General features: G+C 38.4%; 1 protein-coding gene across 9 annotated transcripts in view; it reads right to left on the bottom strand.

Moving 5' to 3' along the window:
• gpbp1l1 (GC-rich promoter binding protein 1 like 1) overlaps positions 1-18,841 on the bottom strand; it is a 54,297-nt gene that overhangs the window by 10,514 nt on the left and 24,942 nt on the right. For 3 of the 9 annotated variants that reach the window (XM_033028673.1, XM_033028674.1, XM_033028675.1), the window contains exons 4-10: positions 16,811-16,940; positions 14,221-14,516; positions 14,027-14,099; positions 10,654-10,841; positions 8,120-8,188; positions 4,003-4,146; positions 2,732-2,884 (exon numbers count right to left, since the gene is read on the bottom strand). In XM_033028673.1, the coding sequence (XP_032884564.1) occupies positions 2,732-2,884; positions 4,003-4,146; positions 8,120-8,188; positions 10,654-10,841; positions 14,027-14,099; positions 14,221-14,516; positions 16,811-16,940 (1,053 nt within the window). The remainder of the gene's footprint in view (positions 1-2,731; positions 2,885-4,002; positions 4,147-8,119; positions 8,189-10,653; positions 10,842-14,026; positions 14,100-14,220; positions 14,517-16,810; positions 16,941-18,841) is intronic. The other 6 variants (XM_033028678.1, XM_033028677.1, XM_033028676.1 and 3 more) reach the window with 6 other exon arrangements.

Here is an 18,841-nt window from a genome sequence, read left to right as displayed (position 1 = left end):
CGCCCTTTTCAGTTTAATAGACAATAGGTGCAGGAGTAGGCCATTTGGCCCTTTAATGGCATCTTTCCTTTTGCAGAGCAACCAGAACTGTACACAGTCCTCTAAATGTGGTCATGCCAACATCTTGCACAACTGTAACATGATATCCCAACCTCTGTATACAATATCCTGACTCGTGAAGGTAAATGTGCCAAATACCATCTTCATGATGCCGTCTTCAAACCTGATCATCTGTATCTCCACCTTCATGGAACTATATAGCAGTAAACCACGGTCTCTCTGTACGATAACACTCCCCAGACCCCTACCATTCACTGTGCAAATTGTGCAAGTCTAGTCTTAAGAAAACACAACAGCTCGCATTTATCTGAATTCAATGCCATCTGCCATACTTTGGCCCAGTTGATCCACATCACATTTTAGTCATTGACCTTCTTCATTCTCCACTATATTACTAATTTAGAAGTCACTTCCCCACGTTACTAACCGTTCCTTCACATCCAAATAGTTATTAAAAATACATAAAGCATCCGCAGTCTTCTGGCACCTCAACCGTGGCTATCATCTGTCTGTGGTCTTGCAATTAATCCCCTTGATAATGTCCGAGGATCCACACGATTAGGTCCTGGGGATTTATATACTTTTTAAGACCTCCAGTACTTCTTCTGTAAGGTGGACTCTCTTCAAGACATCACTATTACTTCCTGAATTCAGTAGCATTCATGTCTTTCTCCACGGTAAATACAGGTGAGAAATCTTCATTTATCACCATTCCCTTTTCCTGAGCTTTCACACACAGACAACCTAATTGATCTTTCAGGAACCCTATCTGGTTACTCTTTTGCCCTTAATATATTTGTAGATTCTCTTTGGATTCACCTTTATCTTATCTGCCAAAGACACCTCCTGTCCCCTTAATGGCCACCCAATTTTCCTCTTAAATGTACTCCAACATTTCTAATACTCCCCTATCTCCCAGCTGCCTATAGCTGACATAGGCCTCCTTCTTATTCACTAGAGTGGCATTTCTCAACTGGGGTCCCCCGGAACACTAGGGCTCCGCGAGAGGTCGCTAGGGGTTCCGAGAGAAATAGCGATAAATAGGCTAATCATATACAAATGCATTTTTGTGTCATTTGTGTGTTAACAAAATCTAGTGATGTTAACAGGGCTTATGTCATCCTTTGGTAATGATAAACGGTAGCAAGGCGCTCATCCATTCTACATATAATACACAAAACAGATTGCAGCAAAACAGTCTTGGAATTTTACGTTTGTAAAAAGCTCTCGTGTTTAATGAGTACTGCAGAACGATTGGAGTCGTTTATCATTTGATTCCTCTGAGACGAAAACGATTTGTTAACTGCCGCTGTTAATGCTTGTTAACTGCCACTGATAACATTGTGCTAACACTGTTATATGATGTGTCACCAATACATCGATATGCATTCCTCAGTAAATATAATTGTGTTTTGACCTTCAAGTATTATTGACTCGATCCTTTGACTAAAATTCATGGGAGAATAGCACTTCTTGCTGATGTGTCTGCTCTTTTGTCAAATCAAAAGTATGGAATGCTGCAGCTACAAATGTGTTGGTCATGTCCAGTTGCTGAGAAAATTCAATAACATTTCTTAAAACTGTCTGGGTACAATTACTATTTGAACTTTGGATGTATTGGTAGATGGGGAAGATTTCAACGGTTATTGGACGGTCATTAAGGGCTCTGGCGGTCGAGCACGGGCTTCCTGGCGTGCAGGTACAGTCCCTCATTCACCCACCTTATTTAGTAATTTTTACCCGTCATTTAGGGATGTTATATGAATTTAAAAAATTTAATTATATTTATGTTTATTTTTGCTAGTTTATCAAAAGTTTATGTATGTTTCTGTTAGTTTATGAAAACTTTGTGCGTTGTTCTCTCTCTCTCTCTCTCATTCTTCCTCTCCAAGGTTAGTTCTTCTGTTTTCCTTTATTTGCTTGTTTTATTTGTTTGTGTTATTTGTTCATATTACATATTGCCTTGATTTATCTTCTGCCTTTTCATCATTGTCAATAAACGATTGTTATTGTGGTAGTTATTATCTGTTTCCGTCTGTATATGTGTTATTTATGATGTTGGTTATTTATGGGGTTTTTTGTTTTTACAGATACGGTTGATTTTTTTGTGTGAATGAAAACCTCCTTATGAAGTCTCTTGAACAAGCAGTTTGATTTCAGTTTTCTTTTTTGCATTGTCAATAATCTTGAGAAAAACGCAAGTTAGTTTTTGTTTAAACCAGTTATCAGAAATATATATTATGTTTGCCTTATGAACTTTAAGTTTATGAAAGAGAAAGAAAGATTAATAAAGATATAATAATTTTTATGTAGGGGTTCCCTGAGACATTAAAATCACTTCAAGGGTTCCGCAAGGGTCAAAAGGTTGAGAAACGCTGCACCAAAGCCTCAACATCTCGCCATCTAGTTTTCTTTTGATGTTTTACAATATATGATCAAAGAGTAATTAAATTTATTTATCATCCATTGGAATCCGTGATCTATTTTTCCAATGTACCATAACCATTTGATGGACAAAGTTATGTAAAAATGCTAACTCAACACCACAACTCCAATTTCTCAATTTGTGGTTTACTTGCAACCAATCTAAAAGCATTATTTAAATAAATCCTTGAGAATTGAAGATATACAAATTATTACATTTAAAATAAAAATCTGTTACTTCACTAACTTCTAATTTGTTGAAATTCCGGTGTTCTGAAATTTCACCATCTTTTAATCCCTTCAAAAACTCACTCTTCTTGTCAGTCTTCACGCGAGTCATTTTTATTAGTCGACTGGTATTCATCTCGAATGGAGGGATGGTGCTTGAAGGAGTCTGGAAATAAAACCGTTGAGTTAAGTTACAGCCATATTCTGTTCAAAAGGTATTAGTTCTCTTGCTATTAAGATGACTAAAATGCATTCTCAATATTATAATCCAACGTTGAAGATATACATGACATTTATTTTCAGAGATTTCTGTCCCATGACCCAATGCATTTAAAAAAAAATCAACGACACATTTGAGACGTACAACAAATAAATTGACAAATTATTTTTAAATGGGTTCAGAATTCATAGCATGGGAGATTGAAGGCTTTAATTTCCAATGCCATTTTAGGGCAGGTACATCTGCTTTCAGAAACACCAAAATTTAACGCCAGAATTAATATTTTTCCTGTAAAAAATTATTACAACCTCTAACAAAAATAGGTAACTGATTAATTTAGTCACAGTTCAATCAAAAAAAATTATACCACAAACAACCAATATAGACGGGAGCTGGCAATCTAAAAATCGTTCAAATGAACTGAATTCTAACAGTAAACAGAGATAGAGAAAAAATAAACTGCTGAACCTGGAATCTTGTTCAAAACACAAATGCAACGTGGCAGGTAGCTTCTGGGGAAGAAATGGACAGGTGACATTTCGGGTTATTCTGGAGAGGCGGTATTATGAAGCACTTACTTAGCCAAAATCTGGAACTCTTTATAATCCAGCGTCAACTGAAATTCTCAACTGTTTAAATTTTTATTGGTAGGTTTAGATATCAAGGGATATGAAATAGAGTTGAGTTAGATATTAGCCATGATCTAAGTGAATGACTCAATTGATGCATAACTCCACTCTGTTTTTGTTTGCCTTTTATGAATAAGAAGCCATTGATAAAGAGCAAAATGAAGCAAATCTTTAAAAATACAAAAAACACCATGATTTGCACGTAGCAATAAAAGGACAAACTCTCGTCATTTCACATACAAACTGCTCTAATGGAGTGAGTAAAAAGAGAATAATTTAAAAAAACTTAAACGCTATTGATTATTTTTTCCATACTCGAGTCATTTGGGATCTCAGACAGATTGGAATTTCCAAAATAACCTTCAGAAGACCTCAATTGTGAATCAAAATAAATAAATAATAATATCAGTCCAAACCAATTGGACACCAAACTTATCATACCTCTTTTGGAGAGATATGACAAGAACTGCTACTGAACTGCGCTGGAGGTTTGATCATTGCAATAGGGCTTGTAAATGCTGAATCCTGGCCAGAGAAATGCAAGCTAGGTTTGTTCTCCCTTCCAGTGGATTTCCATGGACCTTGCTATATTTGAAAACATAGGAAATAAATAATCTTATTAGTTTAAGAGTGTAAGATTACAAGTCTTAAAGCATTCCATGAGAACCAGCAAGTCTTAAAGAATCACAAGCAAATTGCTGTGCAAAGCAAAAATAAGGAAGGAAACATTTGGGCCTTCGAATTAGATTTATCGTAGTATAAATAAACTACAACACTTATAATTCAACTTTTATTTATTGAAACCATATCACAAAAAATATTCAAATCAAATTATCTTTGCTCATTGCATAATCATGCACTTGTTTTAACCATATAACCATATAACAATTACAGCACGGAAACAGGCCATCTCGGCCCTACAAGTCCGTGCCGAACAATTTTTTTCCCTTAGTCCCACCTGCCTGCACTCATACCATAACCCTCCATTCCCTTCTCATCCATATGCCTATCCAATTTATTCTTAAATGATACCAACGAACCTGCCGCCACCACTTCCACTGGAAGCTCATTCCACACCGCTACCACTCTCTGAGTAAAGAAGTTCCCCCTCATGTTACCCCTAAACTTCTGTCCCTTAATTCTGAAGTCATGTCCTCTTGTTTGAATCTTCCCTATTCTCAAAGGGAAAAGCTTGATCACATCAACTCTGTCTATCCCTCTCATCATTTTAAAGACCTCTATCAAGTCCCCCCTTAACCTTCTGCGCTCCAGAGAATAAAGACCTAACTTATTCAACCTATCTCTTTTAAATAAATGATTGTTAGATACACCTGAAGGGAGTGCTGTATAAGATCATTTTGCATTCATACCCTAAGATTTATAAACAGTATTTCTGACATCAAATGCCATGTGGCTGGAACCAGTACTCAACTGAGAGGAAATGGATTGTGGTGCAATTTAAAAATATTTAATAAGGAATTTTGCAAATACAAGATGATGCAATGTAAAACTCTCACTTACAAAACAAAATAGTAAACAAGGTATAAATTATAACTAGTATGTAGCAGAGCTCAAAATAAATCTGGAAAAAGAAAATAGTCGAAAAGAATAAAGAAATAACAATGCTAAATACATGAAATATTTGAAAGCAGCACAAAATAGCTTAATTTGTTCCTAAGAACGTCAGAGTGGATACATGGTAGACATACTCAGGATTTACAAATCACAAAGTAAATACAATTTTCAAAGGAGGAAGATGTGTGTAGAGAACTAAAAAATTTGCATCTGGAAATTTAACAGAACTCAGAAGCTGAAGCAGATTCTGATAATATGCATCCAGAATGTTGAATGATCTTAGTCATATAGGTATGTTCATCTGCTACATAGGAACTCTTAGATCCAGAACTCGAATGAAATTAGTGAACAATTTAAAATGATCAATCTTCAATCAGATTGTTAACAACTGTTTCTTTAGGAAGAGAATGTGCAAAGGGAATGCGATAAAAAGACAATAATCATTTCCACGAGAGGGATGATGGGTAGATTGAACCAGGTAATTAAAACAAAAACTAAAAATCACATTTAAAAACATGATATAGTTAACAACAAATATAGCAGCATAACAGAAATACACACAGACTCAAACATTTGGGCCAAATGGTCTATGCCCTTTCATTTTAAATTCACTCTTCCACCCTGCTTTTGTATCACTCCATTCTCCTCTTTACACTTCATTTCAGCCATACCTTTCTTCAAGAACTACATTCTAATGTAAAGAAATGTCTCTTCATTGTTATCTGGTCATACTCTTAATTCAATCACTGAAAACAGTTTCTAGTCTACGAAACCTGGTTACAATTTTAATAAGCTCCAGAAGATCTCCTTTAGCTAGCCCTTTAGACCACAGAACAATACCACACAGGTACAGGCCCTTTGACCCATAACATCTTGTCTGATTTGTTCATCTCCTTAATTTTGATAATAATTCTGCATATCTTTATTTTGCCTAGCAGTTCAACATCATTTTATTGCTTATAGATAAGACAAGTACTTCAAATATGACCAAGCGAATGTTAAACATGACATGGGTCTATTAGTGTAGAAATAAAGACAAGCACTTGCTTAGAGTTTTTATGATCTAACCAGTTAGTACAGTGTTTTTTGATGATTTATGCATTTGTGTTATCAAATCTGTTTCTATAGTTTTCAGATCTGTGCTGGTATTCCTGTATTAAGTTGCAGATTCGTACATTATTAATCACCTCCCCACAATTGGCATTTACCAATTTCTAAATTTCAAACATCAAATCTTTTACATAATTACTTACCACTTGTCAGATCGAGAAAGCTCCCTTTATTGTCCAATTTTAGGTAACTATTAACAAACCCCTCCTCACATTTCTTTCTCCCATACCCTACCTGGATGCACGCCCATTTCTCCCAGTAATCTGCCCCCCTTTCCCCTTCCATCTATATCCTTTCCTCTGGCCTCACAATTCATATCTCTTCTCTCCTTACCTCACACCTTTTTGTCTCCTTTTCATCTCTGCCCTTTGTCCATCCATCTGCTAATCAACCCCCTTCACCTGCATAAATATATCTGACAATTGTCTAGTTTCCCCCCGAAATATCCAAAAACCCCAAATATCACATCCATGTTCTTCAGGGATGCTGCCTGACCCACTAAGTTACTGCAGCACTTTGTGTTTGTTCCAGCATCAGATCATTGTTTCTACCACCGACTCAACACTGTTTCGCTCAATTTATCCATTGTTATCTTGCCTGATCTTATACTTAACTCTCTTGTGATACCTTATCAAAGATAGTATCGCCCTCGTTCAATATAATTTTCTTTTGTAAAGGAGTGAGGTCCTTTCAAAAAGTTTTAAATATCTATATTACAAAATCAGAAGTTTTATCACTTTAAAAAATAATTTTCAGGGTGTATTGTCATTAGGCTGCAGATCCAAATTACCACAAGGAGGTGCTGATGGGCTTCTTTAACCACTATCCAGTATTATAATTGATACAATTGAAAGGCTTGCGCAACTACTTTGGAGGGAGGTTAGGATATATTTTGGTTTTGTCACACGTAAGTAGGACAAAGTAAACTTTCCTGAAAACTAGGAAGATTAGCAACCTAAATGTTAAAGAAATCAGAAGGCAAAAGGTGAAACTAGAGATGCTGTAGCCTGGAGTAAAAAACTAACTGTTGGAGGAACTCAGCAGTTTGAGTTGCATGGGGGAGGTGGGGGCTGCTCCTCTCTCCCTTAATGATCCCCATTTTCACCTTTCTTACTTATCCGATTCTAAATTTAAACCACTCCTGTGTTCTTCATCTCTCTTCCCTTCCAATCCACCTCGGGTTCTCCCATTTCTGTCCCCATTCCCATATATCACATCACTCCCTCCATCCCCAGCCTCCCATCATCCAATTTCATCTGTCACATGGTTCCATCCATCCATTACCCCTCGCACATCATCTTCTCTCCCATCTGGTTCCATCTACTCTTCATCTCTCCTTTAATGGTTCCCATTATTCATTTCCTTACTTTTAAGATTCCAGCACTTGTGACCATTGCATCCTCACTTATCATCCACCAGTCTATCTCTATCTCACCCTCCTCTCCCCCAGCTGGCTCCAACAGCATCCTTTCTTTTATCTTGTCTGCTTTTACATATCACCGACCAGCTTCCAACCACTCTAACCCCACCTCACAAAGCCCATCATAGTTCATCGCCCCTGTCTCACCTCCCCCCCTCTCTTTATTCCAGCTACCTTCCCTCTGCACTCTGAGTCCTCTCCCTTCACCCCGCCCAGACGTTGCTCGATCTGCTAAGTTCCTTCAGCAGTTTGTTTTTTGCAACAGGTACAGAATTATTTGTCTTACAATACATTCTCTCAATATGCAACCCAGAATGAGTGCTGTTGACAGTATGCAAAATAATACATTAAAAGCTTTGTCTTATAAAAAATAATAATGATACGTGGGCTACAGTAAACAGCAAAGTATAAAAGCCATAAGCGCAAACTGAGAGTCAAGCCAAGCCATCTCACCTTTTCAACCTTTGTCACTGTCATATTGCACCTCACCTCCAAAGGGCTTCCCACAGAAATGGAGCACTTCTACGGGGAGAAATAGGAAACTATTCAACTTTCACTGTCCTAATTCCAGAACCAAGTTCTCTTCTACCTCAATCATCAGCTTGCAGTACACAGACAATACAAGAGACTGCAGGTGCAAAAACTTGGAGCAAATAAAAAAAATTGTGGAGGACCTCAGTGGGTCAAGCACCATCTGCGGGAACAAATAGACCGTCAGTTGAAGCTCTGTATGTGGATTGAGTGTGGGGAGAAGATAGCTGGTGTAAAGTAGCGAGGGAGTGATGAGACCGGAGCTGGCATGTGATGTGTGGAACCAGTTTAATGGGGAATGATGATGAGAAGAAGCCAGGTTGGGGAGAGGGACGGAGGTTAATGGGTGAAAACAGATAAGGAGGAAATAAATTGATCCAAGTCAGGGGTGGGGGATGGACGTAAACAGAGGCTGGAAGAGATAAGTGGAAGTAGATAACAGAGGGATGATGGGTAGATTGAACCAGGTAATGAATCTAGGTAAAAGTGATGGGAGAGGATGGATAAGATGAACAAAAGGAACCACAACTATCCATTGGTATTTCTTCTTCCTTGGCCTAACTTTCTGGACTTTAGAGATACTTCTATTGCTATTCTTCCCCCTCTTGTCCATTTTTTTTTCTCCTTACGTTTTCACCAGCCTCTGTATCAAAACTCTCTCCTCCCCTTCGGGTTCCATCTGCCTGTCATTCCCTTCCTTACCTAATTCCACCTAACATTTATCAGCCCCTATCTCAGCCCTCCATCTCTCTTCATTGTACGACCATCTTCCCGTGACACTGTCCATCCTGATGCAGGGTCTTGACCTGAAACATCAAATATACTTTTGGCTCCACTGATGCTGCTTGACCCTGCTAAGTTCCTCCAGCAGTTTGTTTTTTGCACACTAACAATATATGCATGTTCATATACTTTGTGGCTGGATTCAGAGTCATTGGTGTTCACCCAAAAAAGGCATCAGCTTCACAACTCCTTGCAACTCTCAACCTAAGGCCACAGTGCACAAAACAGACACTTTGGTCCAACATGTTGATACCAACCATCAAATACCCATCTAAATAAATCAAACAATAATCACATTTTTATTCTATCCACATTTAGGAGCCCACTCAAAAAAAGTAATTGAAGAAGCAGTTGAGCAGTGCAGTCTTATCTACTCTAGATAATGTAAAGTCTTGGCTACATCTTTAAGTTAAACCGGGCAGGACTTACACGGTAAATGGTAGAGCCCTGGAAAGTGTTGAAGAACAGAGAGATCTAAAGGGCCTGTGGGCGTCACTTGGGCGTCACTTGCGCGAGGATTTTGAGAATCTCAAAATCCTGGGGCGCCGCCCACTACCACGCGTCAGTACCTACGCCACCACGTCTCACCGGACGCCATGCGCACGTAATGCATGCATCGTGATGCGTAAATGACACCCAAATAACGCCCAAGTGGGACAGGCCCTTAAGGGTGTGGAAAGGGGATCTGACACACTTGCCTTCATTAGTCAAGTAATTGAGTACAGGCCATGTTACAACAGTACAAGATGGGCTAAGACCACACAGAGCATAGAGCACAATTCTGGTCACTCAGCTATAAGAGGATGTCACTAAGCAGGAAAGAGTGCAGTAAGGATCCAAAAGTTTGTTACCGGCATTGGAGGGCTTGAGTTATAAGGAAAGGCTGGGACTTTTTTTCCCACTGGAACTCAAGAGTTGAGAGTTGATTACAGATACATAATATTTTGTAGGGAATAGATAAGGTGGAAGGTCAGTTTTTCCCCAAGGTATCAAGTCTAAACATAGATGGCACGGATGCCATTTAAAAGGGGCTTGATGGGCAATTTTTTTCACAAACAGGATGGTGGGTATATAAGATAGACACAAAATGCTACTGTAACTCAGCGGACAGGCAGCCTGGAGAGAAGGAATGGGTGACGTTTCGTGTCGAGACCCTTCTTCAGACTGATGAGTATATAAAATGAGCCATCAGAGCATCCTGTAAATTGGATATACACAAATAAACACACATACATACATATCATACATACATGGGCGATGAGCCATCACATCACGTTACCTGATTCTAGTTATTAACAGAATTAGATTTATTTACATCGGACATTTGATCCCAAGTACGTGCCAGATATAAATTGTGCTATGCAGATTAAACCATAAACAATTACTTGCAATGCGTTAAAAAACTTTATGGCACAGGGTTCAATATTATTATTACGTGTACAACTTTATTTACAACGTTATTACGCGGAGTACAATTTTTAGAGACAATCTTAATCAAAGTTACTCAGATATCAGGAAGAAGCAAATTCAAATTCAGAATTCACAATAAATTACCAATTCCTTATTCTATTAATTTTTGAATTGCGTTGTTCAATTTCATAATTACCAATCATTTCAACATGCTTTTGAAACATTACATCAAAAATTTGAGATAAAAAAGTGAGTTGCTCTACCTTTGTGGGTGGAGCTGTAGGTTTGGGTATCAGATTTTTGTAAACACTTGGACTTGCAGTGTTTTTGTTGCTGCTCGAAAGATGATTTCCTGAGGAAGAAAAGCTTGTTGAGAATATTGGTTCCTCTTTCAAAACTTTTTTGATGACCAGCATCTTAGAAAACGGCTGCTTGGCACTTGGAGGATTTTCTGGGTTGAAAAAGGATAAAAAGTTTTGATAAGTTAGTTAATCTTGTTAAATTTTCCTTAACTGCAAACATTAAAACAAACATTTCATTGAAACAAACATTCATGCAAAATCTGCTGCTTCCTCAAAGCAGGAGATTGATTAATTTCAGAAAGTACTTTCCACTGTTTAAGCAAACATTAAATGCAGGAAGCAAGATTCATGCACATCTCAGAAACCCGTGCACAATTTTAAGGTAACGGCAAAAAATCCAAAGGAAACAATCATTCCTTCAACCAACCTCATTAATCAACAAATCAGATTCAAATCAAGTTTGCGATTAATAGAAAAGTTCAGATATTTTTCTTGTTTTTTCAAATATTTGGGATAATTCTCTCACAAGCACCCACAGCAAAAATCATTACATTAGGATCAGTGAACATTTAAATCCACCTGATTAACTAATAGATTAAAATATTTTCATTGGTATATTGCTTTGAAAAAACATGGCAGGTTAAATCTATAAAGTTCAATATACCACTGAGACATCCATTGAAAACAATGCAGTCTTCATTAGTAATCAAACCTTAGTTGTAATTTTGTTTTGAGCAGTGTAATCGGCCATCATTGTTTCCTCTCCAGTTGTCATAACATGCTGAAGGAATTAGTGAATCAGGTGTAGGGAAAGGAATTGTCGATGTTTCTGGTCAAGACGCTTCATCAAGAATGAGTGGAGAGTCAAGACAAGGGTCAGAAACTGATAGATGGATAGTGGTGAGGAGTGAAGGGCAGATGGAATCAGGTGGGAGAGGAGGAAGGTTGGATTTGGAGAAAGGCAAGTGGGCAAGAGGTAAAAGCAATAAATGAGAAGGTGTGGGGATGTAGAGGGAGAGGGGAGGGCAAATGTGGAGTCAAAAGTTGGAGGGCAATGGCATTGTCATAATTCACCACATGAGACCTTTTCCAATCTAATCATCTGTCATTTTGCTCTGATATTATAGAAGTACTTAAACGTTGCGTGGGAATTGTCGGAGGGCGGATAAATTCAATAATCAGTCTAGCTCAAATCAAAGTTTTACAAATACAAATACAAGACCAGCATACTAACGCTGGTCACAACAGGATGAGCAACTGGCAGCAATTCTGAAGGTGGAGACAGATGTATTCCCAAACATTATTCATTAGGGACTGGAACCCTAAATAAATATTTAGTGTTCAAAACACTAAATAAGAAGGGTCCTGACGCAAAACATTTTTTGTCCATTCCCCCCACAGTTGCTGGCTGACCCACTGAGTTCCTCCAGCACTGTGTTTTGCTCAAGATTCCAGCATCAGCAATTTGTTGTGTCTCTGCTTACCAGTGTTTAGTATCGAGAAGGCTTTTGTGGTTACAGGAGATTACCTCTAATTCTAAAGTCAGTGAATAGAATAATTCTGCTCAAAATCTTCTCAAGACAACCCAGGATCCATCTTGAAAACCCATGATGTTTTGACACCGATAATTCCAGAACTGTGCACAGGACCAGATGTCCTCCCAACCCCTGTGCAATCTCACTGGGCTTTTTTATTCTTGTATTCACATCCATGTGCTTTATCTGTATGTTTATTTGAGCATATCCATGTGCCAGCTTGTAAAATAACTTGGTACACCTTTTATTCACTCCTCACCGTTTAACATAATCTGTTTTTCTATTCTTCCTATAAATGTGTATTTGCCCACAATCTTCATCTGCCATCTTTTAACAAGTTCACTTAAATTACCTACATCTTTTTCGAGATTCTAGCACAGCTCACTTTTCCATTCAGCTTAAACTCACCTGATTAATTTATATGTTTCAGAGAAGGAAATAATATTATCCTAATATGCCCAAAACCCATCCGGTATGGTTGACAAACAGCCAAGCAAGCATCCAATTCCTGGGCAATTAGAAGTGGGCAATCAACAGTGGCCTTGGCAGGTGTGCTCAGATCCAAAAAGTGAATAAAATGAAACTCTGATATATTACCAACTTTTACCACACGCCAATGGTGGTTGAGGGGAGTAGAGAAGTAGATACATAGAAAATAGGTGCAGGAGTAGGCCATTCGGCCCTTCGAGCCTGCACCGCCATTCAATATGATCATGGCTGATCATCCAACTCAGTATCTCGTACCTGCCTCTTCTCCATACCCTCTGATCCCTTTAGCCACAAGGGCCACATCTAACTCCCTCTTAAATATAGCCAATGAACTGGCCTCAACTACCCTCTGTGGCAGAGAGTTCCAGAGATTCACCACTGTGTGAAAAATGTTTTTCTCATCTCGGTCTTAAAGGATTTCCCCCTTATCCCTAAGCTGTGACCCCTTGTCCTGGACTTCCCCAACATCGGGAACAATCTTCCTGCATCTAGCCTGTCCAACCCCTTAAGAATTTTGTAAGTTTCTATAAGATCCCCCCTCAATCTCCTAAATTCTAGCGAGTATAAGCCGAGTCTATCCAGTCTTTCTTCATATGAAAGTCCTGACATCCCAGGAATCAGTCTGGTGAACCTTCTCTGCACTCCCTCTATGGCAATAATGTCCTTCCTCAGATTTGGAGACCAAAACTGTACGCAATACTCTAGGTGTGGTCTCACCAAGACCCTGTACAACTGCAATATAACCTCCCTGCTCCTATACTCCTAAGTAAGGTTGGGAGCTTAAAAGGCCGGAAGGGAATGTTCAGGAGTGAAGTAGGAGAAAGGGTCATCAACGGGGTGGTAAAGAGTTTGCCAAAGAAATTGGCGCAGAGCAGAGGCAACAAAAGAAAAGTACAATATCATGGCACCATCTGTGTGCCTCCCAACCCCGCCATCTCTTATTTTCTGAAATTATTACAATGACATGAGTACGATCTTTTAACTGTGGATAGGATCTGATAAAAGCGAACAGGTGAAATGTGAGGTGGGGTAATGGATTATGGATACTGGTGGTGTAGGAAAAAATAATTCATGAAAGTTTGACATTTTTTGTCCCCATATGTGGCCCTCAATTGTCAGGCAAACCAACTGTCAAGTATTTTTTGCACAAACAATTCTGTACCTCACATAGAAATTCAGTGCATATGAGAGATTTCCAAGAAGAGCAACTGAACACACTAATATTTTTTTTAATTACATGAATTCCAATGATATTATGGAACTCATTACAACGTTCAACAGATGAATGCAATTTTCTACTGCCTTCTTACCCCATACTCCTGCAGGTGTGCTCAGAGGTCTGCTCTGGCTCAGCTGCTTTTCAGCATCAGGATTCAGAGATGGCTGTTGAAAGAAAGTTCATCCAAGGATTTTAGTCAACTTACTAGTTCTGATCAAATTCATCTTTCAAGTACACATTTCACTTCAAAATGGTTGTTTGTTTGTAAGTAACAAAAATACTTACAAAGTCCTCCTCTTCAAATTGAAGATTTTTATCCTTTTCCTCCTTTTTCTCTTCCTTAACCTCAACAGGTGGTTTGTCCTGGAATCCTGAGCTCTTCCGGTTATGGAAGTTGCCATTCCAGTGTCGATGGCCACCACCACCCCCACGCTGATTGATAGCATCATGACCTCTAGTTACGTTGTGCCAACCAGCACTCTCTTTCCAACCTTGACTTCCTGAAAGGCTGACGTGAACATTCTTAGAAACCCCAGAATCGACAGAATCATGACGAAGCAATGAAGGCTGATAGCAACCATCTAGAAATTAAACAAATTGCAGGTCATTAGTCTCTTCATTAAAGAAGACTGAAAAATGCATTGTCTTACATTCGTATCTAATTTTGCACTGTAATTTCTTAAAATAACAGATCGTATTCTGTGAATTTCCCAAACAACAGTGAACATGTAAACGTATTTAACATATACATGGATTTAATAAATCTGTGCTGTCACATATGAAAGCAAATTCTATCAACATCAAGAATCAAAAAACATTTCAAGTCGCACCAACAATAGGCGACATATGCTTCAGTTATACAAATTCAGTTAACTTCTCTTGTACCAAAAATGGATGTCTGAAGAGCACATAATATAAATACAAAAACCTCTATGTTTGTGAAATTCCAAAATAAAAGCAATTTGTTTTGATTTTACTTCAAATAGGTGGCACTGCAGAGGAAGTATTAAGTTTCGTTTTCATAGAACTCTACATTGTTAAATTTCTGCTATGCTGTATCCTTTATAATAATGTTATTTTGCTTCAGCAATTGATTTGTTTAGTGTAGTCCTTGCCTGTGGTGATAACAGGAATCTCAATTAACTATAAGACAAGGATCTGCCTGAAGGCAGAACTAACTCAGTAAGTTTCAGAGCACTGTTGCATCAGGAAATCCTGCTTGGAATCCAAGACCACCAGAAAAAAAGCTAACCACAGGGGTAGTGCTCATCATTTATGTGAAAAAATGCAACAATTGAAGAGTTTATAGCACAATAGCAGATTGCAAAGAATCATGGACACGGCCCAGTCCATCACACAAACCAACCTCCCTTCCAGTGACTCCATTTACACTTCATGCTGCCTCGGCAAGTCCACCTGCATAATCAAGGGCGAGTCTCACCTCGTTCACTTCCTCTTCTCCCCTTTGGCAAGAGGTACAGAGGTGTGAAAACGCACACGTCCAGATTCAGGGAGAGTTTATTTTCCAGCGGTTATCAGGCATTTGAATCATCCTAACAACAACTACAGAGCAGTCCTAAGCTATGATCTACCTCATTGGGAGACCCTCAGACTATCTTTAATCAGATTTTCCTGGACTTTATCTTGCACTAAATGTTATTCCCCATATTATGTATCTGTACACTGCAGATGGCTCGATTCTAAGCGTGTATAGTCTTTCCAGTGACTAGTTAGCGTGCAACAAAAGATTTTACTCTACCTTAGTACAATTCACCCACTAGATTTCCTTATGCAACAGTGCTCTGAAACTTAGTCTATCTTCAGGCAAACAGCAGATTGTTGCCTTATATTTCTGTGAACTTGAAACAAAAGAGACTAAACAACAGCTTAGAAAACTCTAAACTGCTGGAAGCAAATGCAGATTCAAGGATCATAGTGGTGTTATTGCTCCACGAGCATAGCTTGGTATAATACAGGATGACAGAATTACCTTTTATGTGGGTACTAAAGGACATGAAAACATAATCTTTACCTCCTCTATTACTGATTTTGATGACCTATTTTGTTAATTAACTAGGTTGTGTTTTTGTTAAGTCCAAAGTTCCTTTTCATTAAAATATATGGATTCAATACATTTAAAAAATAAAATTATTTGGTCAACTGACAGAATGAAGCTCATCATGAACAATGTGAAAGAGTATGTAAAAACTAAGTTTTAGTGTGTTTTAGTCATCTTTGCAAAATACAATTTTATCATCCTGCATGGCGGGAAGCTGTGTTCAAAGAGCAAAATCTTAGATAGAACAACACAACAATCCTTTGGTCTTAGCTTTACAGTTCTAATAGTGCCAGTGTTGCCAAGTTCCACTCTGTATCACTGAGTTTTGGAAGCTCTTTGATCAAACTCTAGTGCAAGGAATGGAGGGCCATAATACATCTATGTCAAATGCTATCGGCAGGTATATGGTTGAGGTTCTGCCTGCAACATTCCACAAACGGTTGTGAGAGGCAGGCGACTTATCAAGGGTCATTCCAACATAAACTGGTATTGGGACATGCCAAAGTGTCCCCACACTGGAGGCAACTCCCAGGGTTGTGGGTGCCAGGGAAATTAGAGAGATCAATGCAACAACAGTGGATTTTGCAGGGCTTGATGTATTCATCCATTATAACTGAATATCGGAATTTTTTTTCTCCAGGAAACAAGTTATTTTAATAAATATTATCACATTTCAAAATAAACCAAAGCTTTATACTCGGGTACTGATAAGACTGAAGAAAAAAAGGTCAATTGAAGGTGTTTTGCAATACCGACTGTAACAACATTTAAAATTTTTCATCTGGCAGTTGGAATTGTGTAATAATTAAATTGTACCTTTCCTACCTCCAGCAGCTCGGAGTACACCACTACTAAAAAAACCATCTGAAGAGTTATGCCTTCTACGACTCACACCAAATCGACCATCACCCCGGGCAAAATGATCACCATATTTCTCACTGGTAGACTAGGAAAAAGATACAAAAAGTGAAATCGATGATGTCTGTTACATGTGTATATTCACCAATTACTGCTTCTATCAATTGTAAATGCTGCGAAAAGGAAAACTAAGGTCAGTAAATTCACTAGTTTGCTGCAAAACTCAAGCTGTATCCTGCTCAGCCAATGTCAACCAGCAGCAGTAAATTCCTGATGAGATCAAGTACAATAAATACTCCACTGGGTATAAGATACTTAGTGGCAGTGTAAGATTATGAAATAATTGTGATTGTTTAATTACAGATGTTTTCACAAGTCTTAATTTAAAAAGGTGTAATCACAACTGAAAAATGCTTCACAAGGTAACCCCACTACTTCCCTTATTTAGCTTCCATATGCATGATAATAATTACTGCTGTGCATCACCTTTGATAAAAACATATTACAATTCTAATAGCACTTCAAATATCACATGTAGCAAAACAAAGCAGTAAATATTTATAAATCACAAAAAGTTAGCAGGTAAAGCAAGTTGTTAGGTGGGCATTGGTCTTCCTTGCAAAGGGATTGAAGCTTTGTTATAATTGTATGTTGTCAAGACCACAACTAGAGGACACTGGACCATTTTAGGTTGTATGTTGCCCAAGCAGAATATGAGGTACGGTTGCTCCAGTTTGAGAATAAAAGAAGCTCATTTGAAAGGTGTTATGATGATAGCATAACGATTAAGTTACTGGACATGATTGATTAATTTGGAGTTGCTTGGATGATTGATTTGGAGTTAAAACCTAAATTAAATCTAAATTCATGGAATTAAATGTACCTGGAATAATACAAAACTAATGTTGACAATGAAGGACTTGGAATGCATGCACGGCAAAAAAGCAGTAATGGCAGATTCAGCTGTTGCATTCAAAGAGAAGAATTTGCAAGGCAATGGGGAGAAAGAATAACTGGACCTCCTCTGAAACTTGTCAGACCAAATGTCCTCCACTTGGTTACTATTGTGAATCTGCATGGATACAAAATGTACTAAAAACTATATTATGTGGCACATTATAGGTTCTGATGTATATATTACCTCAAGTCACAAGGTACAAAAGCATTTAGCAATAAACAGCCAATCGGCACTGAATAAGTGAGCAAAGTGCAGGCAGTTAACGGAACATCACAACACAAACCAGCAAGAAAAAAATGTTATGTTTCAAGGATAGTCTTGAATGAAGGATTAAGCGATGGAAAGTTTTAGGGATGCAATTTCAGGATTTAGGATCCTGATGGCTGAAATTCTGGCCTCTATCTAGAGCTATTAACATCAGGTATTCTCCAGATGCCTGAATGCAATGATCGCAAAAGATCACAGAGAAGGGTCACGACCCAAAACGCCACCTATTTCCTTCGCTCCATAGATGTTGCCTCACCCGCTGAGTTTCTCCAGCATTTTTGTCAACCGCAGAGTAGGACAAAATCACATGTAAAGAATTTTAATGCAACAGAACAATTTGATATAAAACCTATTTTAACATTGAGGTGGAACCACTGTAGACCGCAAGTAAATGAGACAGTGCAAATTCACCCCACATAAAATAATGCAAGGACTGTGAAATTAAAACAGGAATTACTGGTAACCCTCAGCAAGGCAAGACTAACATTTGAGGTGAATAACTTCATCAAAACACATCAAAAGATGGGTAGCAGAGTTTTGGATGGGTACAACTTCAATCTGGAATGAAGACACATGGTTGGCCAGGGTAAATTGGAATAAATAAGTGCGCAGTGTCTGTCAGAATGTTTTCCAGTCACAACCTCATTAACGTCTGAACAATGGGCTGTAATCTCCTGCTGCCCTTGTTGAATACAGGCAAAAGGGCCTGTCCCACTTAGGCGATTTTTCAGGCAACTGCCGGCGACTGTCAAGTCGTAGCAGGT

The sequence above is a fragment of the Amblyraja radiata genome, chromosome 10 (assembly GCF_010909765.2).
Source record: "Amblyraja radiata isolate CabotCenter1 chromosome 10, sAmbRad1.1.pri, whole genome shotgun sequence".
NCBI classification, from domain to species: domain Eukaryota; kingdom Metazoa; phylum Chordata; class Chondrichthyes; order Rajiformes; family Rajidae; genus Amblyraja; species Amblyraja radiata.
The sequence above is the reverse complement of the archived record's forward strand: the minus strand, read 5'-3'. Positions and strand labels throughout refer to the sequence as shown.